The following is a 24,490-nucleotide window of genomic DNA, read 5'->3' as shown; positions in this document are numbered from 1 at the left end:
ACACTAAGCCCAGACTAGGCCCCTCCATTGTCAGAGGATGTCCCCACTAGCTCTGGAGAGTCAAAACTACCCCAGTGATACAGGCAGGTGTGTGTGTATGTGTCCATGTGTGTGTGTCCGTCCCCGTGCTGTGTGTATGTTTTTCCTCTTCAGTTGGAGGAGAGAGAAGAAAGTCCCTGCAGGTGAACTTGTTCAGCCTGCCTTCCTTTCTATGCCTGGCCCAGAGGGATGGAGACAGCTGTGAGAGAATTTCTGCTTCTGAAGCTTCAAGGATGGAGTTGACACCCTCTCTCTATATATGCAAAAGTAGCCATGGTCTGTCTGTCTGTCTTCAAGGGCTCCACTTTTGGATCTTCATTACAGCCAGGCTTTTCTAAATCAGTGCAAGGAGGGAACATCTGTGCCTCTAAGAGTGTTGGGACTGACAACCTAGCAAAAGCCAAGGGTTACCAGAGTGGCTTTGGGTTTGGTCAGCATGGGCTGGGGGCCTGATTGCATGCTGAGTGTGGAGCTTGGTCACCCGTGGGTTAGGAAGAACACTTGCTTGTCTGGCAGAGAGGCTCTGTGGATGGGGCACTCCTGGGTGAGTCACTCCCTGAGCAGTGGCTCACACTGGGCCTCCTCTGGAGGGGAAATATATTACTTCAGCCTTGGGGTTGGAGGACGGGGTAGAGGCACCTCTGCATCTTGTTTGGTTGTTTGGTCTCTGTTATTACCTCCCCTGCCACAGACCCAGGCCGCCTACATACCTGCACATCTTGCTTGGTACCTGTTCTTTGTTCGTTGTCATTTCACTTCAAGACCACCTCCCTCTTAGAGCCTCTGATTGAACCCCTTCTGTTACTGTAACAAGACGTCTGAGGCAGTGTAGCTTATAAGAGACTTACTTAGCTCACAGTTTGTGGGACTGAAAGCCCAGGACCAGGCAGCTGGTTTGAATGCCTAATGGCAGGGGATGTCACAAAGGCAGGAGTGGGTGCAGAAGAGATCACATAACAGGCAGAAAGCCAGTGAGATTCAGGGGTCCCTTGAGAACTATCTAATCGCCTCCCATTCATCCAGTCCTGTCTCTTAAAGGTCCCACTGCCTTCTAACATTGCCACACCGGGGACTAAGCTTTCTTTCATGAACCTTTAAGGATTGTTCACCACCTCTAAACCGAAGTAGCGGGATTCCCCGACCTCCCAGCATCTTCTGCTCAGCAGCCAGCTGTCTTTATTAGGGTGCTAGGCTTGCTGGAGGAACTGCCTCCTTCTGGCTGTGGGCTCTGAGAGCAGGTCCACCCACATACTGTCCTCTCTGCACCCTGCAGGTTTTATGGTTTTTGGTTTTGGTCCACAATCTCCGAACAGGTACCCCACATAACTCCCAGAAGGCATCCAGAAACCAGAGAGGCCAGTATTCAGTAAAACCACACACAGCTTTTCTCTGCCTTCTAGATGCTTGTGATGGAATGGGGTTGTTGCTAACCCCAAAGTATTGGTGGTCCCAGGGTACTCATGTAGCAAGGTCTAAGCTTGTCCTGGTATGTGGAGTGATAGACCTGGGTGCCACCTCCACTCCAGTGTGCTTTTAAGCTCTCACAGGTCCCGTGTGATGTGGGCTGCCATCTTAGCTGGAGGCTCCTGGTCACGTGCTGCTGCTCCTGCTCTAGACCCCAAGAATGAAGAAATGGAGGGTAGTGTGCCAGACGGGCTGGGACGCGGTCGTTGGGGTGGTGCCACTCGCTGGGATGTAGGAAAGGCTCTGCCTTGGTCACTGAGTGGTGGTTAGTAGAGTGCTCAGGGTAGAAGGTGTCTGCCAGTGTTAGCCTAGGACCTCCCACATGACTAGAGGTCCAGAGAAGTGCCTTGTTCTTAACACAGCACTGTAGTGCTGGGCTACCACTTCGCTGCACCTTGGATGGCATGTGTCATGCTTGTCTTAGCCCACCCTGCAGGTTGCATTGTTCCCTAAGGGCGGGGGGGGGGGGGGGCGGTTGGAGATGCAGGCTCAGTCATTCTAACAGTCCATTCTCCTGGGAGCTCATTACTTTCTCACCAGGGAACGTCTTGGCCTTTGCTGGAAGCCCAGAGCTCTAGCACCTGGTTGACAACAGTCAGATCTCTCCTGCTTGTAAGATTGGACTCCTGTATACTCCTAGCTGCCGTTCTCCATTGCTGTCCTGTAAGCTAACAATGGAAATGTTGGTTGGTAGAGGATGAGACAGCCCTGAGGTGTAAGACACAGCTCTCTCATCTCAGCTGCACACGTCCGTCCGTCCGTCCTTCCTTCCTTCCTTCCTTCCTTCCTTTCCCGGGGGGCGTGTCATGGTGCAAAGTGGGACCTCATTGCACACTCTTGAGCAAAGGCTCTGTGGTGCGATGCAGAGAGCCCTAAGGCAGGGTCCAGTAGGAACTGGTTCTAGACACAAATTTTATTCTACTTTGGGCTTGTATTTCCTATAGAGCACTTTTTGGCTCTATAGGAAAATCCATAAGGCTGTTCTGATTTGAAATACGGATCCTTGGAGCTGGGGAACAGCTCAGTCGTTAAGAATGGGCAGTGCTCTCAACGAGGATCCAAGTCCAGTCCTTAGCACCTACACTGGGTGGCTGACATCTACATGTGACTCCAGCTCCCACACCCCTGGCTGCACACAGGCACACGTGCACATGATAAACAATAAGACTTTAAAAGAGTAAATTCCTCATATTTTCTGATGTTGGTTGGACTCTTTGTGCATGGATGAAACCTGCCACCCCTACATTTATGGTTGTTGATGACATCATTATTAGAGAACTTGATCCCCAAAGCCCCCCTCTGGCTTCTTTGTGACCAAGCATGTGTGCACCTCATACCGGATTCCCTAAGCACTTTCACCTGCCTTGCTTCCTGGGCATTAGGCAAACAGCTGCCCAGAGAGCAGCCAGGAGCACCACACATCATAAGGCAGAGGGCCAGGCGTTTCTTGGGGTCACTTGAAATGTCCTCTGGGTCCATCCCTCTCGAGTTCCATGAGCTCCTCCTGATGGGTGTGCAGTTGCTTGCTTGTCTGAGCAGGCAGTGCTGGGGTCCCACCGTCTGCCCCCAAGCCTCCCCGCTCCCCTGCTTCCATTCTGAAGGAAATGGACTTCTCGCTGAGAAGCTGGAGTGCTGTTCTGGTACTGGCTTTTCTGGAGTTCCCTTCCCTACAGTTATCTCCGGTCAGCTCAGACGTATTTGTCTGTCTTTCTGTTCATAGGGAACAGGCTGGTGCTTGGTTCTGTTCTGTCTGAGGAGGGTTTCTGGTGACTTGGTAACGTCACACAGGCCTTAAGATTGCCTTATTCTACAGCACAGCTTGGCCTAATTAGGGGAACCCGTGCTGCCGTGCTTGTTCAGATCGGCTGGTCTCGGGCCCTGGGGACCCTGGATTAATTGAAACGAGGCGGAACAGATGGATTGAGTCTATCAGCAGCACTCCATGGTAGCCTCTTCACACTAAAGCACTTCATTACCCGCTGATTGTACCAGGGCTCCTGCCCCAAGTCAGCAGGGTCTGTGTTAGGACTGGAGGCCCCTGCGCAGATGGAATTACAAGCTCCTCGTCCCCCCCCCCCCCCCCCCCCCCGGTCCGTGCTTTGAGCAGGTGTCATGGATAAATCACTGTTTTATGTTTCTTCACTGCAGTTAAATTGGAAAATCGTAGTCCTGGTGGTAACAGTCTCTAAAAACTCTCCGTGGCTCATGATTTTGGGGTCAAATCCCTATTGCTCTCTCAGGAGTCATGCTGGCCTGGGCTGAAGTGGCAGTCTGGCAATCTCATGTCATAGTGAAGGTATGAAGCAGGTGTCAGCTGCAGGAGATGCTCTGGCTTGGGCCATGGGGAGAGTGTGTGGAGCCTGACAAGCTAACTCAGTCCTGCCCCTCTCACCCTGGTTACTCTTGTGAAATCTCTGAGCAACAGGTCCCACAGACAGTGTGCTGTTGATTCCTGTCCTTGCCACCTCATAGGACTGATGGGAGGGAAACGAGACAGGAACCTCTCTGTGGCTGGGTACTTTTAGTAAGAACTGTGAAGTGATAGGTAGGGTGTGGGAGCCATGTTGGAAGGCAGTTTTTGTTTCGCACAGTGTTGTTGAAATGCATTCTGGGAAACCTCTTGGCCAAATCCAGGTGAGAGATTTTGCAATGTAGCATGTGTAAGAATGCAAATCGGTGGTGGCACAGGCGCCAGGCCACCAGGGCACAGATGACCCTTATTATACTCCTCCCAACTTCAGGGTCTCTGTTCATGCCACACGGGGCAGAGCTGTACCCTGCAGTTCTGCAGATGGTTCACAGTGGGGCCCTGAGGGTAGACCGGTGAGGCCGGCCCTGAGGGCTGTCTCTGCTGTAGTTTGGGAATTGAGGGGTAGTCCTTGTTTTGCTTCATTTGCTCTGAAGATGATCACATTTGGGACTCTACAGTTTATAAAGCACACTGCGTTCAAGCCAGCATCACAGACTCACTTCGGAATGCATCTTTTTTTAACATTTATATTCAGTACTCCATTTATAGACGTTCTCACGGAAAATTATAAAACATTATAAACCATTACTTTTTCCCCCCCTCCCACTTTGAAATAGTTCATCTTTTGCTAACAACTACAAGCTGTGAATCTTAAGGAAATGGCGAGAGATTGTGCCAGGTTTGAAGGCATGGCTACAACGCAATGCTAGCGCTGTACAGGCACAGTCGGGTTTTCAGGGCTTGGTTCCTCATCGGTATGGGAGAGAGAAGACACCTGCATAAAAGAGGCTTTGTAAGAAGCCTTAATGCAAACCTTCGGGAGTATTTTCTGACTAAATCTTCCCAACTGTCACTGTCACAGGCTTCTTGATGCCCGAGTGGGGAGCTGATTGACAAGTAAAATGTACCGTGTAAGTGGCGGATGAAGAATTAGAAATTGAGACAGACAGAGACAGGGGAGCAGGCATGTGCTCGTGGGCGTCCTGTCTCGGCTGAGGTTTGGGAGCTGAGAGGGCTCTGGCAGGTGTTGCAGGGTTGTGTGGAGAAGGGCATCTCAGTGGGAAGAGCAGCTTGTGCATCCTCTAGTGCACATGAAACCTGGGACAGCTTTCTCAGCTTAGTTCTTTGCCTGTCAGACTCCTAAGCATCCTTCCAGTCCAGGCCATAAGCCTCCTGCCACTGGGAAGCCCTTGACTGCACTTGTGCTATGCTGTGGCTATCTGCCTAGTTGCCATTCTCAGCCACGGCAAGGTCTGCAGTGTGTGTTCTGTGAGTGCCTGAACCCCAGCGTAGACCTGAAGGGTGTGCAAACAGCACACACAAAGCTGATGTCATCCATGTTCCTGCCTTTTAGTCTTGACTCTGACTGAGAGTGTGGGTAGGTCAACAGGAAGATTTCTTTGTGGTTTTGTTTTGCCGCTGCGGAGAGCTCCTGTTTTGCTGCGTGGACCATCCCCATCTCCTTGGCAACGGAGAGCGTCGCTTTCCTCCTGCTGCCTGTGCAGAGTGTTTAATTTTGGGGGAGCTTCCTTCTCAATTCAGAATTAACAGCTGCTATGCCAGCCCTCACAGAGAGTGAGTGAGTCCTGAACCTGTGCCCTTGGCTTCCACGGCTCTTAGTTTCCTTTCCGGATAAATCGGCAACCTGTAATACTGAGTTTCAGGGTACTGGAGAAATGGCTCAGCCATTAAGAGCACTGGCTCCCTTCAGGAGACCCTAAGTTCTTTGTGAGTACTCATACACGGTGCTTCCTAGCCATCTATAACTTCAGTCCCAGGGGAACCTGACACTGTCTTTTGGACACCACCGGTACCAGGCATACATAGGACAGACGTATATACATTACATGTAGGCAAAACACCCATACACATTAAAAAAAAATTTAAGTTTCATTCAGGGTGGTGGAGGGCTATTCTTTCCATTTTTTATGAAGTGATTGTTCTTTTCTTTGACTGATTTGGTGACAGGGTCTTGGCTGGCCTGGAGCTCGCTAAGCAGACTTTACCTCAGATTACCTTGAGAATGGTGATGAGAGCATTGCTTCCTATACTTGCCTCTTTTTTAGAAGTGTGCTTGAAGGTTCAGGAAAACGTGTTGTGGTCCTGATCACTGTGAACATTCTCTATTCGGGTTTCTCTTAAGGTCTCCTCCTGGGGCTGGTGAGATGGCTCAGTGGTTAAGAGTGCCAATTGCTCTTCCAAAGGTTCAGAGTTCAAATCCCAGCAACCACATGGTGGTCCACAACCATCCGTAACAAAATCTGATGCCCTCTTCTGGAGTGTCCGAAGACAGCTACAGTGTACTTACATATAATAAATAAATAAATAAATAAATAAATATCTCCTCCCTTCCCATTAAACATGTATCTAACAGTGTCTGTCTGTTCATCAGATCTCCATTCAGCTTGCCCTTTGGTTCTGTTCTTAACTCTCTGAGGCAGGATCTTACTTGGGTAGCCTAGGTTGGCCCTAGACTCTGGGCATTCTTCCTGCCTCACATTCCTGAGTACTGGGATGACAGACCTAAGATCCATGCCTGGTATGTTCTTAGAACTCATTCAGTGACTGCTGAAAACCACACACCTTGAAACTGGCTTCCTTGTACTCGCTGCCAGCCAGGGTCAGAATCCAGGGAGGGTGTTGTTCATAGTGCAGGCAACCGATGCTGTCCTGAAGCCCATCAAAGCTGGGGTGACAGGTGCCCCTTGAGTGTTTTGGCTGTTCTCCTAGGTCTTTGATTGCAATCGATGAGGTCCTATATTTTGGATTTGAGGCCCAGATGGGGATGACAGAAAGAATACCTTTTTATTTTTACAAGATAAAGCACTTTCCGTCTGGTTCCTCCCTGTGTCTCAGGCTGCCTCTGCCTCTGCAGGATGCAAACACGCCCTCCACTGACCCAGATTTGGGGGATTGTTCGAAGCCATTAACTGCCAGTGGGTCATACTAGAATCGGATTTAGTCCACTTTTGTTTATGAAAAGGGAAATTTGGGGTTTCCACAGCATCTTAAGTGAGGCAGTGACAAGCAGATCTAAAGTGTGGTGGGGTGGTGAGGGGAGGGTAGAAAATCCTACCCGCCACACTGGGTAGTGAGGGGATTCTCTCTGGAAGGACAATTTGTCAAGCCTAAGGCTGTGTCTAGGCTTGTCCCTCATCCCCATGTCAGGATGCAGCTGTGGTATTTTGGGGTGGTTTGGTCTAGGGGACTGGAGAACACAGCACTGGGCTCCACTCCAGCAGCAGCCAGCCCTGCTTCTCACAGCCAGCCTGGGTGGGACCAGGTGTCCAAAGCAGACTGGCAGCCGTGTCACAGTGGCTTTCTGTTCCGAGTGCCAGGCAGAGGGGCCTCTCGTCAGCACCCTGCTCACGTCCCCACTAGGCTGAGGGCCTGGCCTAGAAGGAGGCTCCACCACTGTGGGAGCCTGGACACATTTGCTAGACTTTTGTTGGGGGAGGTCAAAGGTGCAAGGGAACTTGGGGGCCACCGAGCGCCTTGTCACCTTTGTGGGTATCCTGTGGCCATCCATGGCTGTCAGAGATGTGTCTGGGGATATGGATTACTGTCGTAGTTCATTTGGGTTGAAAGAGCAGGTATTCATTTAAGTGCATTTGGAACAACTAAGGAATTGAAATTGACTTGTTTGGTTGTAAATTTTATGCACGCATACAATTCAAGTTTTTCCAAATTGCATAACCAACTGCAGAGCGATCTCAGTGTAAAGTACACTCTGGATTTCAAAGATCCTTGAAAAAGAATGTAAAATGACTCGATAATAATTTTTATCTCGAGGTTTGTTTTTTAATGGCTATATTTAGATACACTGGGTTAAAAGTATCATATAAATACTTTCGCTTTTATTTACCTGTTTAAAGCTGGCTTCTGGAAAATTTGGAATTACTGTGTATCTCAAGTTACCTGTTAGCAGCGGGGCTGACCTGTGAGCCTGCTCTCCTGTGAGTTAGCTCTTGCTGGAAAGTGATGGCTGGGCCTTTAAGGGAACTGGTTAGTGGCACTTGAGAATTTTCCCCACTGACTTGGTTTTTAGGAGACACCTGGTGTTTTAAGAGGAACCACTTTTTAAAAGTCTGTTTATAAAGTATTGTTGTTTTATTATTGGTTCTTTGATACGGTGTCTTGCTGTGTAGCCCAGGCAGACCTGAAACTCATGGCAGTCCTCATACCTCACCCGTGTGAGCGCTGAAATAGGCGTGTGTGTCATCTGTCCTCCCTCCCTCCCCATGCCATAAAACACTTTTTTTCATTGCATAAATAACGCTTTTCTTAAGGGAAATTAGGAAGTAGTGATTAACTGAGGCGACGCCCCAGTTTTGAAAGACCGTTTTCCTAACAGCACTTGCTAATGATATTTTGTTAGTGTGAAGCTTCCCAGAGACTTTACCTCAGATTACCTTGAGGACAGTGAAGAGAGCTTTGCTTCCTATACTTACCTCTGTTTGAGAAGAGTGCTTGAGGGTTCAGAGGCCTGGACAAGGTGACAGGAAAGCCCAGGGCTCAGAAGGGGACGCAGACAGTTGTCAAGGATGGTCTTATTCTCCCAGGGTAGCCTCATGCTGGGGCCCGCCCAGGCAGGGCGCTGCCTGACAGGATGGGCGTGCTGGCCAAAGAGAACCCCGTTTCCCAGATGCCCTGTTTGCACATGTGCTGGGAGGGCTTTGTGTCTTGCTACCTGAGAGTTGTGTTTGAGATGACAGCCGTGGTTGGCAAGGTGACGTGTGAGCCCAGGTACTAGACAGTCCCCGCTGTCAAGCGTCCCACCTCATGGTTCTCAGATGGTTGTGAGGTGTTGTGAGATGAGCCCACTGGGTAGTCTCATCTTTCAAATGCCAGTGGGAAGCCTGCTGTGCTGCCCCTTCGTGCAGCAGAGAAAGCTGCATCTTAGGACACACTTTCAGAGGCTGGAAGCTTCACTGCCGTGCACCCAGTCCTTTCCTTGTCTTCCGTAAAACTGGATTTAGGTCAGAGTCTCTCACTGATTGGCCACTGATCTCTGGAGATCACTTGTTGTTGCCCCCTGCCCCTGTTGCCCCTGCCACACGCACACGCAAAGGTAATATCCTCCCTGCCATGCCCCACTTCTTCACATGGGTACTAGGGATGCAGGCTCAGGCTCACATGCTTGTACAGTAGGCACTTTACCCACTGAGACATCTATCTCCCCAGCCCCCAATTGGATTTTTCTCTTCCAATTTGTGAGAAGCAGTTTTAAGCTGGAAGACGCCCTGCCCTGTCGCAGACCCTCTGGGTCCCTTTGTTTGCGTGGAAAGGGTCTCTAGTTGCAGGTGGGCAAAGAGTCGGCGGGAATGACAGACAGATGCACACACTGCCCTGCCCAGGAGCCAGAACAGAGCTGAAAGACCCACAGGTACCAGGCTGTGACTGATGGGCATGTATGTCCTGCCTTCTTTTGGAGGACTCCTCTGAGGGTCAGGAGGCAGCTGTCCCCAAGGCCACCTGACTGACTGAGTAGCTATTCTCCTCTTAGCAAAGTCACTCACTGTGAACAAAATAAAATCTCCTGTATTAAAATATGCCCCACAGCCTCATCTTGCCCTCAGATCCGCAGTTCTTGTTAATGCTCGGTGGCATCTCCATTTTTTTATTCCCTATTTTATTTTAACAGCACCAGCTCTATGAACAGAAAACAATTCAGAGGAGCTTTTAAAAACAAGTTTAATCCCGGCATGCCATTTGTCTCCCCCCAAGCTTCTGCATATGCAGCCATCGTTTCTATTTGATGGGCAGGACAGGACGGTTACACTCTGTCGAGTGGCTTATCCTATCCTCTAGGGTCTTTACAGTTGTCGTGTCGTGGCTGCACACTTATCCAGTGACTTTATTAGCTGTTACTTACCCAGAGGCTTTTTACTCTTCTGCTCCTAATGGTGTCTTTCTCTCTCTGTCTGTAGGAAGTTCTCCAGCAGCTGATCGTAATGAATTTGCCCAATGTCTTGATGATTGGCAAAGACCCGCTGTCTGGTGAGTGTATGAGCCCCACCCCCACCTCCTGTAGCGCCTGGGCAGTGCCATCCGTTTGGACAGCTGTTAGCCACAGCTCTGGATACCAGCTTGGAGGCGGCGCAGGGAAACACGCGGTGGTTTTGGTACCATTTTAAAGAGTGGTTTGTCATCCGGAGGCTATAAGCCAAGTATGCATTTCCCTCTCCAGCCTCAGATGTGCCTGCAGAGACAGAGATGGCCTGTGCTTTGTCCCATCAGAGAGGGCTGGGCTGACTTTGGGAGTGGAAGCTGTGATGGGCTTTGCAGGCACGATTTCTCTGTAACCATGGTATCGGACTCCACTGTGATGCGTGTGCGTGTGCGCCTAGATTGGGAAGTAAGCACATTTAGGGGAGCCAGTGTGTCCCCTCAGGGACCCTGTGATGTTTGTGTGTGTTCCGTGAGTGGTCCCGTGGTCCCCTATGTGGTTCCATGTCCCTCACTGGACTTAGAGCACCTGGCCAGCAAGGGCTCTTGGACACTGCGTAAGTCTGTAAAATGGCAAAGTCCTCCTGCCACCTTCTGGGTGTCACAGATAATTCCCAGGTGACCCAGGTGGTGTGGCCGCCCTTATGTATTGTCACACTGCTCTTTGTGCTGCCTCCATTTGTTCATTCTTTGGATCCTCAGAGTAGTTGAGGGGCTCAGACAAACAAGGCAACCACACCTGCAGGGTGGGCTGAGGCCAAGGGTCCTTTTACGGAAGGAGCCTAACTCTGTGAGCTGCTCCTTGGCCTCAACAGCCTGGGGTCTAGCTGTCCTTTTTTCCTGATTGGGACAGTACCTAAGTTGTCTTACAACTGGAGGAAAGGTATGACCCAGTGACCAGCCTAGGACGGGACTTTTAAAAGAGCCATTCAATTCACTCCATGGCATGACCTTAGGAGTGTTAGCAGCAGCTTCCTGGTACAGTAGAAGTAGGCAGGACATTCTTTCTGGGCTCTAGTTGGTACTGTGCCCACCTTTTTTTGTTTTGTTTTGTTTTTGTATTGTACACCAAAAAAAGAAATGTACTTGACCCTGGCCCGTGAGTATCTGTCACCAGCATGACGTGGTGGCCCTTCCTTGTCCACCAGGTTGCTTGGTGGTCCCTGCCTGTGAGGACCCTCCCCATTCCACCTCATTACATCAGCAGCAGGAAGGAGACTTTGGTCCTCCAAACTCCAGCTCTGGCTTCGTCCAGCCACTTCTGGGCTCTAGGGAAGGTTGGGACCTTAAAGACGTGTATGGTGACCCTGGGGAAGCGGGTTGCCTCTCTGAGAACTGTGTTGTCTTCCAGGTCGATGCGGGGCTGGTGTTAGCCAGGAGACAGATGACGGCTTGTAAGGTAGCTGTGCCAGCAAGGGCCGCCGTTCTGTCTGCTTTGAGGGCAGAGGAGGAGCTAGAGAAGGCTTGCTCCTGTGCCAGCCTTTGAATACATTTTAAAGTGTGGAAATGACAGTGTGCTTTGGGTGTGCCGGTGTCATTCCCATTTATAGGTGAGGAATTTAGTTATGCACACGCCCTTGTCGCTAGGCTGATGAGCAGAGCAGCTGATTGGCAGCTCGGGCTCCCTGGGGCCTGAGTTCTGCCTGTGTCACACACCCTGCCTCAGCAGTTGCCAGCATTTGACCTTTGTGGACCACAGAGTTGGTTAGATCATGGCGCTGAGGCAAAAGCCAGTGGTGAGTGGATCAACACATTCTCCTTGCCCTGCTCAGCCACTCCCCTATCTTTCTGCTGGCCCCAAATCTGGAATGCCTTTTTCCCCCCTCCTCTTCCTCCAGGCCCCTCGCTACTACCAGAGACAGATTGTCCCAATCAGGGAAAGCAGTCCAGGTGACACCAGACCAGAATACCTGGAAGTAGATTATTATTATTATTATTATTTTTTTTTTTTTTGGGTTTTGGAGACAGGGTTTCTCTATATAGCCCTGGCTGTCCTGGAACTCACTTTGTAGACCAGGCTGGCCTTGAACTCAGAAATCCTCCTGCCTCTGCCTCCCAAGTGCTGGGATTAAAGGTGTGCGCCACCACGCCCGGCTAAGTAGATTCTTTTTACACCTATTTACTGAGCCATCTTGTTAGCCTAATCCACCTTTATTTGCATAATGTTAAATCTCCTCCTTTTTGAGTGTATAGTTTATGTCATGGCTTTTTCTCACACATCTACAGAATTGTGTAACTACCCCCTTAGTCCATCCTCAGAACATCAGGGGAAGCTGCCTTTTAGTGTTTGCCAGCAGGTGAGGTGAGTGGTCCCAAGGCCTCCCTGCAATACATAACCAGTGCACGCTCTGGTCCAGTTCCTGAAGACAGGTGATGCGGTGAGACAGTGAACGTCAGATACTAAAGCAAAGAATGGCACCCACACCTAAGGTCGGCTGCCTAGGCAGACTGACCGACATGCTAGACAGTGGCCTCAGCAGGCTGCCTTTGAGGGCAGCGGTCACCTCCCCACGGTGCACGGATAGGCAAGTTTGACAGGGGCTCTCAAGGGGCTCTGGGAGTCAGGGAGGATGGCAGGAGACATCTGCCAACAAGAAAATGCAAACACAAATCCCAGAGGCAGAGGGACATATTTATGGAATCGAATTTTCAGTTTAAAGTTTGAAAAAAAGAAATAGATGTTGTGAAGCATTTTGTGGTTCCTTTTACACAAAGAACAGAGTTAGCATTTAAAAGGAACCGTGGCTGCGTGGAGTAGAGAGACTTCCTCTTTACACTCCTTCTGTCTCCTGCGTCTAATGAGGGGCACACCTGAGCTTTTTTTGGCAGATGGCTCACACCACACAGTTAATCATAGCATGCTGACGTTTGACATTCATTAGGTTTGTGCTGTTAGCACATGTACCGCAATGGAACAAGGTCTCTGATCCCAAAACAGTACGAATTCACTGTGACACACCCTCCTGGCGCCACCAACTGCTCTTCTCTTGTTTGCCACACTCTTCTTAGTGCAGCCCTCTTGGCCTCCTTGTCCTATGTATCCTGTCCTGTCTTCCCTTCTCCCCTAGCTCCTTTGAGCAAACAGTCTATCTTATACCCCAGTGCCTCCATCAGAGCCTGGCATTAGTGCTACAGCCTGTGTGCAGGAGGCCTGCTCCCCTCCCTCCATATGCTACGCCTTTAAGCCCAGCTTCCTACAGCTGTTTAACCAGGGACTTGGAGACATAAAAAAAGGTCATCCGGGTGAGGTTCAATCCCTGCTCAGTAACAGCTGTGTCTTCCTTAGGCCAGAGATGACCCACAGAGAGAGCCGCACCATCTTGCCAGCTGCATAGCCATCAAGCCCATTTGTTTGGTTTACTGGTGAGACTGTTCTGCAGGAGCCTCGTGAGGAGCAAGGGCTCACATCAGCTCTAACTGTAAAACGAGGTAGAGCAGTGTGTACAGCACTTGCGGTCTCTCAGCTGCCAGGCCTGTCACTGTGCCACACACACAAAAAGACTACATTTGTCTGACAAGAAGCCAGAGTGTTAGCAAATTAATTTCTGCAGTGCATCATAGAACAGTCTGGAAGAGAGCTTGGTTTTTTTTCTTCCAAGGCCTGTATCCAAGTGCAGTAGTTATTTACAGACTTATAAACTGCTGATCTCATCTACATTGGCTAAACTGGAAGGGAAGGGGCCATAGAAGTACAGAGGCATGGAGGACAGTAAACATGTTTAAATCCATACATTATGCAGACATCATGGTTTTGGGGTATTTGGCCGTAGGTCCTGGGCAGTACTGGCCGCCACCATTGCTCTGCTCATTCTAAATACCAGTTCAGATTCCTGGGGTCAGTGGAGGTTACCACCCCATGTGTGTACTTTGCAGGGACCTGTCTGTGAGAATAGCTGGAGTTCTTGGGGCTAGCTGTTAGTGGGGTTGGTTGTTGGTCCCAAGCGCTCCTTTTATGACACTTGAGCATAGGTCTCGAGGGGCAGATGTAGCATTTGCTCAGAGTAGTCGGTGCATAGCCGTCCTCTTCGACCACAAGCGAGACCCTGGCATGTCTGCTGTTCTGGTTGAAGGAGCCACAGGCCTGCTTTCTGGCCCCTTCCAAGGAGACACAAATGCCCTTGCATATTTTTTTTTCCATCCTAGCAGGCTGCCCCTTGGCTGGAGCCTTGCAGAAGGAGCTCAGCCCAAACCTGTTACCCAGCACTTGCTGTTCAGATGGTCACTATGTGGGTCCAGTGAGCCAGGAGCCACCGAGAAGTCCCCAGTGTACAGAGGAGAAGGCATGATGGAGGCCATCCCCTCGTGCTTCTCTGTGCAGAGGGAATGATTCATTTTACGCGGCAGGAGGAGAGCCGTGGTATTTGGGCAGGGGTTTGATGAGCCCTTAGCAGAGAAGGCAAGTCATGCTTGCTTCCTGTCACAGAACTAGAACTTGAGATGATCGCCTCTTACAGGGGAACGGCCTAATCATGCTGTTGGGATGCTGACACACATAATTCAGTCCTTTGGGACCTTGAAGCATATGTTGGAGCAAAACTACCCACATTGGGGCCACAGAGCTGAGGTCATGGTGTGCCTCAGTGGACAAAATTCGGACCTCCCATTAGGTTCCTCCTGTTAGATCTCTTCATTCTTCTTCTGTGGGACCAGGCCTTCAACACACGGGCCTTTGGGGGGCATTCTCCATCCAGACTGTAGAGGTGCAGAGGGCTGTCAAGGTGGGAGGAGCTCGGGGTTGGAGATGTGCAGGATCCAGCCTACTGGGAGGACTGCTTCAAGGCGGCCATGTCTCCTTACCCAGAAGTTATGGATCCATGGAAGCCTCCCTCATGCAGCCCACGCGGAACAGCCCTGCACAGCTAACTGGGGTGGGTACCAGGGTGGGCGTGCTCGTTCTATAGGCCACGTCCTGTAACCCTGCAGGGGTACAGGCTCTGCCTGTCACCATCCACCTTGTTGATAGCTAGATTGCTCCCCTCAGAACTGAAAGGGTCCTCCCCTTTCCTCCCCGGCTGACCCCCTGCAGTCCTACAGTGGGGTGGATGGGGTGACAAGGCTGCTGAGAGTCTCCATGTGGCTGCTGAGCCACTCTTGTGCCCTTTCTCCAGCCTGCCTATGCCTTTGTCTCATTATTCAGGCCTGTATTCTAATCCTGTTTCTTTCTTTATTTACTACATTTACTCTGTGTGTGTGTGTGTGTGTGTGTGTGTGTGTGTGTGTGTGTGTGTGTGGTGAGTGTGTGTACACCACAGTGTAAATAAGATCCTATGACGACCCTCAGTAGCCTGTTCTCTCTTTTCCATCATGGTGGGGGTGGGGGTGGGGGTGGGGGTCAGTCTCAAGTTGTTAGGCTTGGTGACAGGCACTTTTACCAACAAGCATCTTGTTGACTATAAATTGGAAAAACCTTTAGTTCTTTGAAGAGAGAGAAAAATGTAAGCGCTAATGGTTAATATTTGTTAACTTGATTCGATTGGGATCCACGTGTGTTTCTGAGGACATTTTCAGATCGAGTCTGGGACTGAATTAAAAAGAGGAAAAGGAAGAAGCCAGCGAGTACTACCATTGACCTCTCTGCTTCCTGACTGCAGATGCAGCATGGGCAGCCACCTCACGCATGTTACCACAGCTTCCCACCATGATGAGACTATTCCTTCAGACCACGACCTGCATGCCTCTTTTGTAAAGTTGCTTTCTCTAAGTACTTTGTCACTGCACTGAGAAAAACAGCAAATACAGTCAGTTTGTAAAACCCCCATTCTTACCAGGATTTTGATCTCTCGTTTGATTCTTGAGAATAGTACCTCAGAAACGCACCTTGATGTTCTGATGCTGAGGGACATGTTAGCTTGCTCCTGGCTTCCCTGCTGCTTGCTAGTGTGTCCCTTTTGCCAGGCCACAGTGCTGACTTGGTGGCCTGGACACTACAAGTCCATGCCATGCCTCCTAGGAACAGATAGAGCTTGCTTCCCAGCACACTCTTGGGCCAGCGCAGCAGTCCAGGGCCAGCCCTCTGGCCAGCAGGGCCTGCTAGGAAACCAGGCTTTGTTTAGTAAACTTCCTGGAGTGGTCGAGTTCAGAGAGAGCCTCAGCCACCAGCACCATGGCCGCTAGCAGTTCTGCTCTCTGTGGCTTCGACCGGCCGAGTCGGAGGAAGAGGGTGAAGGAGGAGATGTTATTTGTCAAAGGTCTTTGTCTTTCCCACTGATGTCTGGGCCTGGGGTTCTCCATCTGGTTCTGGGAGGTTCCTTGACTGTGTTCCTTCTGCATGGCCCTCATCTCTCCTGGGCAAACTGTGTTTCTCTCTCTTATTTGCTTGGTGAATTTTCTATCAAGTTTGCAGCCCAGGCTGGTAGAGACAGGCTAGGGTGGTAAGGGTGTCCTGAGGGCTTGTGGTTTCAAATTGGGGACAGCTGTCTTCTGTCCTTTGTGGTGGTGCCAGGGCACTCAGAGGCATAGGACAGACTTGATATGAAGGCAGAGAGACACTAGGATGGATGGGGCAGCTGGTCAGGTGCACTTAGGGTATCCCTGTACCACTTCAAACAGCAGTGTGGCTGTATGCCTACCAGTGTATAGTTGATAATGTTTGTTGAAGGACCAAATGAAAAATAGGGGATTGCATGGTCACATGTGTGCCTGGTGGGTGTCATGTGTGATCGCATTCTGAGGCTGAGAAAGCCGACACACACATACACACCCTGCCCCAGAATGTGAGGCTGCTTCCTATGTCTCGAGTGGAGTGTGGATGGTGGAGGTTGCCCCGTGCTCCCACACTTGAGCAGTTCTGTGCATGGTTGCATGGCAGTGCCTAAGGCTATTCTATCTAAATAATAAAATAATAATAAATCACTGCCTTTGGGTTAGACAGAGCTTCCAGGAAGGCCCCAGAGCTAGGCCTCTTGGGTGAGCCTCTAGATGTACATGGGGGATTATTGATACCATGTTCATGTTCAAAATGCTGTTTTTAAAAGTGGGACAGCCCTGTAATCATGCTTATGAAATGACCGGTTTTTAACTACAAAACCAGGGAACGCAGCGTTAGTGGGCCACCCTAGCATGTAAACCCAGAGGCGAGCAGAATGTAGAATTACTAAGAAAGACATCTATCTGTGGAAAGCAAAACTGCTATCTTAGAGATCTCCTACAGCAGTTAGCGTCAGTCAGTCAGTTAGTCAACAAACGTGGAAAAGCACTTGCATAGTGAGTCCTGGGGTATCAGAGAGGAGGTAGGTGGAGGATAACTGTGGGCTCAGGAGCAGATCTTAGCTCTCTGACTCAGCCTCTTCCTCCTCCTCCTCCTTTGTAAGATGGAGATGATAACGCTGTTCTTTCAGGACTGTTTTGGGGTTAACATAAATGGTAGCCATAGCACTTGATTCTGAGGTACAGTGGCAGTGCCCATTGATGCAGAGGCAGCAGATCTCTGCATGCTCAGGCCAGTACTCTATCTGTATACTTACTGTGTGAGTGTAAGGCTGACACACCCACCCAAACCCCCACCTTCACCCCCACAAGCCTGGGATTTACAGGTCCTCAGCCTGCTGAGTTAACAAGACAAGGTTGAACTGCCCTGTTCTTTGACCCTGTCTCCAGGTCCCCACTGCTTCTTTCCTGCCTTCATCTAGGATGAGTGTACAGCTAGGACAGGAAGGACTCCTTTAGAAAAGGATGCTAGCCTTGCCTGCTCCTCAGCAATCTCTTACAGGTGACGGGGTCCATTCAGGTTCTGACTCTCAACACAAGAGGCCAGCTCTAAGCATTCCAGTGGCTTCAGCCAAAGGGAACCAAGGAGGGAGGCTGGAAGACACCCAAAGATACCAGCATTATGCAAGACCAGTTCTGTATGTATGCTGGTACCAGGCTGTAGACTTGTGCTCAGGACTCTAAGGTGTGATTCCTTACTGTCTGTGTGGGCTTCGGGGACAGTCCAGAGTCTTTCCTCTGCCCTAGCCCAGCTCCACGCTATAACTGCCCCGCCACTTTCCATCCCACACCTCACTGTGTGTAGAATTGTGTTGTGTCTGGCCAGCAGATCACAGCCTGGGTTCTAGCCTGGAAAGGCATTTTGGAAACCTGGAAGAGAAGAGGGGCTAGGCGGCGAGAGAAAGAAATGTAGCTAAGACAGGCATTTTGATCAAAGCTCAATTTTACTTGTTTTGGCACTCAGTTATGAAGGAAGGGGGAGGGGACCCGATTCCCGCCAAAATTGGATGCTTTCTCCTGCACTGGAGCTAGGTGCTGTATGCATCATTCGGTTTTGTGTGTGTGTTCATTGGCCAGCTCATCTGCTGCTTTCCATGGTGACTCTATAAGGCTGTAGACAGGCTGTAAACAGGCTAGTAGGGTTTCCTTAGACTCTGCCACTGACTCAGACTGTCCAGGATACTACAAGACAACGTGAGTGTTTTGACTTCACTACTTGGGGTTGCTTGTGAGTCATCTGGCCTAGAAAATGACATTGTTTCGTCCCTAGCACCATCTCTCTGAAACCCAGCTCCAGTAGGCTTAACCACAAAGCTTTTACAGTTTGAGAAGTATCGCGCTTTCCTACCCCCGTACCTTTGCACATGCTGCTCCCGGTGCCGGGAAGCCTTGCTTGACGCTACAAACCAAGTCCTGTTTCTAGGGTGTGTGTGTGTGTGTGTGTGTTTTGCCTGTGTGCATGTCTGTATCACATGTGTGCAGTGCACATGTAGGCCAGAAGACTGTCAGATCCCCTAGAACTGGAATTACAGGCAATAGTTAGATGCCATGTGGGTGCTGGGAACCAAACCTGGGTCCTATAGAAGAGCAGCCAGTGCTTATAGCCACTGAGACATCTCTCGAGTCTCTCAGCTCTTTTAAATGTTTGGCTTATTTGTTTATGTCCACATCTGTCTGCATTTAGAGCACTTGCTGACCTTTATTCTTCAAGTGTTCAGTAGGTGCTTGGCAGGTGCTGACTAAGTTACCCAGCCTTGCATGCCTGCTGCCTGCTGCCTGCTGCCTGCTGCCTGCTGCCTGCTGCCTGCTGCCTGCTGCCTGCTGCCTGCTGCCTGCTGCCTGCTGCCTGCTGCCTGCTGCCTGCTGCCTGCTGCCTGCTGCCTGCTGCCTGCTGCCTGCTGCCTGCTGCAGGGACCCAAGAGAGTCAGTCCTGCTGTGTTCCCTGAAACTAGTCAAACCTGTAGCCTGGGGACTTAGGAAAAAATTTCTTTCTTTACTAGTGAAATCTTAGAAGAAATAGGCACCCCCTTTCCACAAGGAGCAGGGTGGTGTGGCCTTGGGTCTTTCCTTCTGGGCTCCCGTGAGTGGAACCTGTCAGGTGAAAGCGTAGCCTGCAAGTGTCAGTGGACACATGAGCCACAGGTGTGGTGCAGCAGGCTAAGACTCTGCTTAGCTCTAGGGGAGTTATTTCCATTGTTTCTCTTAAGAAATTTCTTTTCTAAGTTCAATTCTCTTGCCTTTGTTCCTCATTATTTATATATATCTTTATTTTTCGAACAGTGCTCTAATTTCACATTTTTGTCCTAAACTTTTCTGTTACACTTTTGTTAATTGTCTCTGTGTGTACATGCATGTGATGAATGGGTCCCCACATGAGTGTGGAGGTATAAGGTAAGGAGTCACTCCTTCAAACTCTGTGGGTCCCATGGGTCAAAATTAGGTCATCAGACTTGGCGGCAGGTGTCATTACCTGACCATGTCTTGGTTTGAAACATATCTTTCTGTGTATCCCAAGCTGGCCTTGAACTCATCCTGCCTCAGTCTCTCCAGTGCTGATACAGAGCTGTGTGCCACCACACCCAGCTCTTCGTTAGCTCTCCCTTAGTTAGGATGACTTCTTGGGTGCATAAATGGCTCAGGGTGGCACTTGGGTGCTGGCAGGGTGCCAGGGTCACCCTTGTTCTTACATTGATGTCATTGGATTTTGTTGTTGTTTAGTTTTAATTGTTATGTGTGTGGGTGTATTGCTGGCATATATGTCTGTGCATTGCCTACGTGCTTAGTGCCTGTGGATGCCAGAAGGCATTGGATCCCTGGAAACTGGAGCTGCAGACAGTTGCGGTATGAAGGCTGGGAATCAGACCTGGGTCCTATGGAAGCACAGCAGTGCTCTTGGCTGCCAAGCCATCTCTCCAGCCCCTTCTGTATCGTTTTGAACCTCACATCTGTGCAGGTTCTAAACCCCTTTCTTGCCTTCCGACTGCTAGCTTTCATCAGGCCTGTCCAGCACTCATTGACACTTTGATACGTTTTTAACTGACAGACAATTGCATACTGGATGCACTGTGACGTGTTGATACATTTATAGTGTGTACTGATCAACCTAAGTTACCCGTTGCTCCTGCACTGATCCCTGGTGAGAACACCCAAGCCCTCCTCCGTACAAGCTCTTGGGCATGTATGGTACCATGCTGAGCTGTAACTGCCCTCCGTGTGGTAGGACACAGTGTTTACTCCCACTCTCTGGGGACTGTCCCCTCAAGCCCACCTCTCATTATTTTAGTCTCTTATTCTAATGGGTCACTGGAATTGTCTCAGTTATTCTGAAGGCTGCTATAATTAGATCCTTTGGCCCTTGACTGAAGAGTAACGATTTTCTTCACGAGCTCAGACCCTAGAGGCATTTTCTTCCCTTATCTCAGATCCAGTAAGAAGGGCAGATAAGCATGGAAGCAGGGGTTGTGTATATCTCACTGCAGTGCCGGCTAGGAGCCAGTACTTTACGTCTGCTCAAGGGTACATGAGGGCCACCTGCCTGCTAGTGATCTGTGACTGGGGAAAGAGGTGGATGCTGACTGGCAACGCCCCATAGTTCTTTTGGCCTGACTTGAGGCTGTTAGCATTTAATGTAGGAGCTTCCTTTTCTTCGATTAAAATCAACCTGGAAGGCTTGATTCCCGCCGCCCACCTCCCCCCCCCCCCCCCCCCCCAGTGTGGTCATACGTAGATCCTAGCCTCTGGCCAAGTAGAAGGCTGTAGTGTATCCACACCGCAGGGCCTCATCTTCTGGTGTGTCACTGAGGACAAGGAAATAGCCTCGGGCCCCACCGTGAGCTTGGGAGGTGCTATGAGTCTAGGGGAGTGAGTTCCCAGCTAGCTCCCTGTTCTAGAGCTTGACAGCCATGCTAGAACAAGGAGTTGAGTTCAGCAGAGTCTTGGCCAGGAATAGCAGGATCTCACAGGTTACTGCCCACATCTCTTCACCTGTATCCCGGTTCTTGGGTGTGGTTTGGGTTTTGTATTTGTCCAGTATATTACTTACTTCTCTCTCTCTCTCTCTCTCTCTCTCTCTCTCTTTCTTTCTTTCTTTCTTTTTTTCTTTATAAAATGCCAGACAGAAGCAACTTAAGGGAAGATGAATGTATGTGGCTCGTGAGCTAAGAGGGTTGGTCCATCATGGTGAGGAAAGATGTGGGGTTTGTGGAGGGAGTGTAGGGCTCCTTACATCACCACATGTCCTGCTTCTGTCAGGACAGAGTGGGGGATGCTAGCATTCAGCCAGGCTCCTTCCCTTTCTCCTTTTTCTTCAGTCCAGGACCCCAACCCACAGCATGATACATCCATGTGAGCGCTGGTCTTCCCTCCACAGTTAAGTCTCCGGCATTGCCCTCAAAGACGCCTACAGAGGTGTCCTAAGAGTTTCCAAGTCCAGTCAAGTTGACAGTGAAGATTAATACCAATACCACAAGTGTCTCCTGTTGATACCTGGGGCCATTTTGAAACAGTATGGTAGAGTCAGAAGTCTATCGAGAAAGTGGTGTTATGTTTTGGAGTACACCTTTCTTTCCCTGTTGTATGACAGGATGTGTTGAAAGGGCAGAAACAGTAGTGTTGGTTTTTTGTTTGTTTTAACAAACCACAATGGGAACCCTGTTCACGACCCAGGCCAGCTGCTCCCATCTTACAGAAGTAGGAACTGATGCTGGAGACAGAGTCCGGCTTTCCCCAGTCACCCCATCGTGGAGCGACCAAGCCAAGTTGAGAGCCCAGGTTCTCGGGTACTGGTTAGGGGACTGAGACACTCAGCCTCAAGCGCAGAGACAGATAACTTTGAATGAAGTTTGGTTTGGGGCCCATCCTAGTGGCAAAATTAAGACAGTGACCAGGTATATTGATAAAGGGTCGGAACGTGGAAACTGTTAAATGGTGCACAGAACAGAATGGAAAAGCCTGTCTTCAGGACAGTGTGGCCACATGGCAGGTGTAATAGTATTTGTCCTGAAAAAGTGTGTAAGGCCTTATTCATAGAGAATTAACCACTAAGATGCTCTTTGCAGCATTTTGTATTAAAATACTGAAAGCTGAAAAGCAGCTGGTGGTTGTTTGCATTTTTTTTAGATTTATTTATTTATTTCCATAATTTTTTATTGGGTATTTATTTCAGTTACATTTCCAACGCTATCCTAAAAGTCCCCCACCCACTATTTATTTATTTTATGTCTGTGAATAAAATACTGTAGCTGACTTCAGACACACCAGCAGAGGGCATCGGATCCCATTACAGATGGTTATGAGCTAGGAATTGAACTCAGGGCCTCTGGAAGAGTAGTCAGTGCCCTTAACCACTGAGCCATCTCTCCAGCCCCTGTCTGAGCTTTTGTGCAAAGTGATTTGGTAACCATAAAGAAAAATGTGTATCCAAGTGCATGATTGTAATGCCACAACTTGGGATGCTGAAAGGGGGGATCACAAGGACCAGGCCAGCCGGGGCTGCATCGGAAGCCTTTGTCTCAGGAAACAAAAGGTGCCAGATATGTTTCCTGTGGTTTACATTAGAACACTCCAGTCTGACAGGAGCCTCACAAGCAGAAGAGCAAGGAGACACACAAGTGTTGGCAGCGTGAAGCTGAACACATGTGGTTCGCACACTGTCCTGCCTCTCTTCCTGGCAGAGCTGTAGACAGTTGTCCCCTACTGGACTTTGCTTACAGCACACGCTGAAAGTGTCTGCTGATGGAGAGGCCCATCAGTTATTATAGAGAGAGATTTATGAAGTACGTGAGTGGTAAAGGCTTCAAATGGTTCTGCACAAAGTTCTCATGAGGTAAAAAGATAAATGAACTTCTACATAATGTGCGCATGTAAGTAGCTACTGGTTTGTTGTTGTTGTGGTGGTGGCGCTGTTTTGTTTTGGTCTTTATCTGATTTTCCCCCCCTCCTCAAAGCAAAATATACATCTCTCGGAACTTACTTACGCAGTTGTATTTGATTAAGTCTGTTGCTGTTTTGGCACAGGGAAGAGCATGGAGGAGATTAAGAAGGTCCTGCTGCTGGTGCTGGGCTGTGCTGTTCAGGTAGGGCTGTGCAGTGGTTAGGGAGGGTTCTGGGTGGCCAGTCCATCATCATTACAGGAGTTCCTAGGAGGCAGTGTGACAGCTGTTTGTAGTTCCTTGGGCCAGGATACCATACTGTGTCCTCCCTATAGCATGTAGGCTAGAGCTCAGGCACTTATTTTTGTAAATAAGCTTCATTGAGCTACTGTCCACTTCTTTGCGATTGTCACTGCGTGCTTTCCAGCTACAGTGGCAGGGTTGAGGAGCTGTGACAGTTCTCAGAACTGACGGCCCTTAGAGGGCAGATAATGTAAAACTGTCAGGATATAGTAGGGCGTAGTGACACACGCCTGTAATCCTAGCACTTGACGTTAGGGTAGGAGTATTATAAATTTTATGATAATCTAGACTACAGAGACCTTGTCTCAAAAAAACCCCAAAAAACAAAGGCTGGTGCCAGGCTCAGTAACAGACTGCTTGGGTAGTATGTATAAAGCCCTGGGTTCTATCCCCAGTGCCACCAAGCAGAAACGATTGCCCTCTGGAGTGTGCCTGTCCTCGCCTTGAGTCACGTGTGCCCCTCTTTGCTTGTGAAGAAATGCTTAAGTGGGATCAAACCTGGGCTTCTGTAGCCTGGCTCCTGTAGGTGGCCAGAAGAGCTGTGTGCAAAGTCTCGCTCTGAGGACAGTCCTAGGACCCCAGGCTGCGTGCCGTGGGTGTGGTTGGTACCGGGGTTTCCTGCACCTGGATAAGGGCTCCCATTGATTCATATCCCTCACAGTGTGAGAGGAAGGAGGAGTTCATTGAGAGAATCAAACAGCTGGACATCGAGACCCAGGCCGGCATTGTGGCTCATATCCAGGAGGTAGGTGTGGGGGCAGGCGGGTGGGCGTGGCCGTGGGCGTCAGAGCTGCAGCAAGAAGCAGCATCTCCATGGTGGGAACGTTTGAGGACTACATCGCTATGAATGATTTTGTTAATTATCGGTTTCCTGACACCACAGACGCATTGATTCTGTTTGGAAAGGTAGCTCACCACCAGCAAACTAAAATAAAATAGAGGTTTGAAAAACACGCACACCACACACACTTCAATCAAGTCATCTTCTGCCTGCTTCTTCTTACCTTATATGGACGCAGACTATTTTTAAGAGCTGTCAAGTGGTTTAGGCTCAGGGTTTGATTTATAAGCCCTGAAAATGTATCCTGGCAAATGTCATCCTCTCTGAACAGTTGATCTTTATAGAGAGTCTCTGCTGCTGTCAGCGACACACAGGGAAACAAGCTGCCACCGAGAGAGATGTCAAAAC

At 49.7% G+C, this 24,490-nt stretch overlaps 1 protein-coding gene across 1 annotated transcript in view; it reads left to right on the top strand.

Moving 5' to 3' along the window:
* The window catches only part of Ccdc88c (coiled-coil and HOOK domain protein 88C), a 121,616-nt gene that overhangs the window by 36,612 nt on the left and 60,514 nt on the right, over nucleotides 1-24,490 (top strand). The window contains exons 4-6 of the mRNA XM_021178770.3: nucleotides 9,904-9,973; nucleotides 23,144-23,202; nucleotides 23,963-24,046. Of these exons, the coding sequence (XP_021034429.1) occupies nucleotides 9,904-9,973; nucleotides 23,144-23,202; nucleotides 23,963-24,046 (213 nt within the window). The remainder of the gene's footprint in view (nucleotides 1-9,903; nucleotides 9,974-23,143; nucleotides 23,203-23,962; nucleotides 24,047-24,490) is intronic.

This window comes from Mus caroli, unplaced genomic scaffold (assembly GCF_978045245.1).
Source record: "Mus caroli unplaced genomic scaffold, Mus_caroli_1 scaffold_14, whole genome shotgun sequence".
Classification (NCBI taxonomy): Eukaryota; Metazoa; Chordata; class Mammalia; order Rodentia; family Muridae; genus Mus; species Mus caroli.
This window is presented reverse-complemented; position numbering and strand designations above follow the sequence as displayed.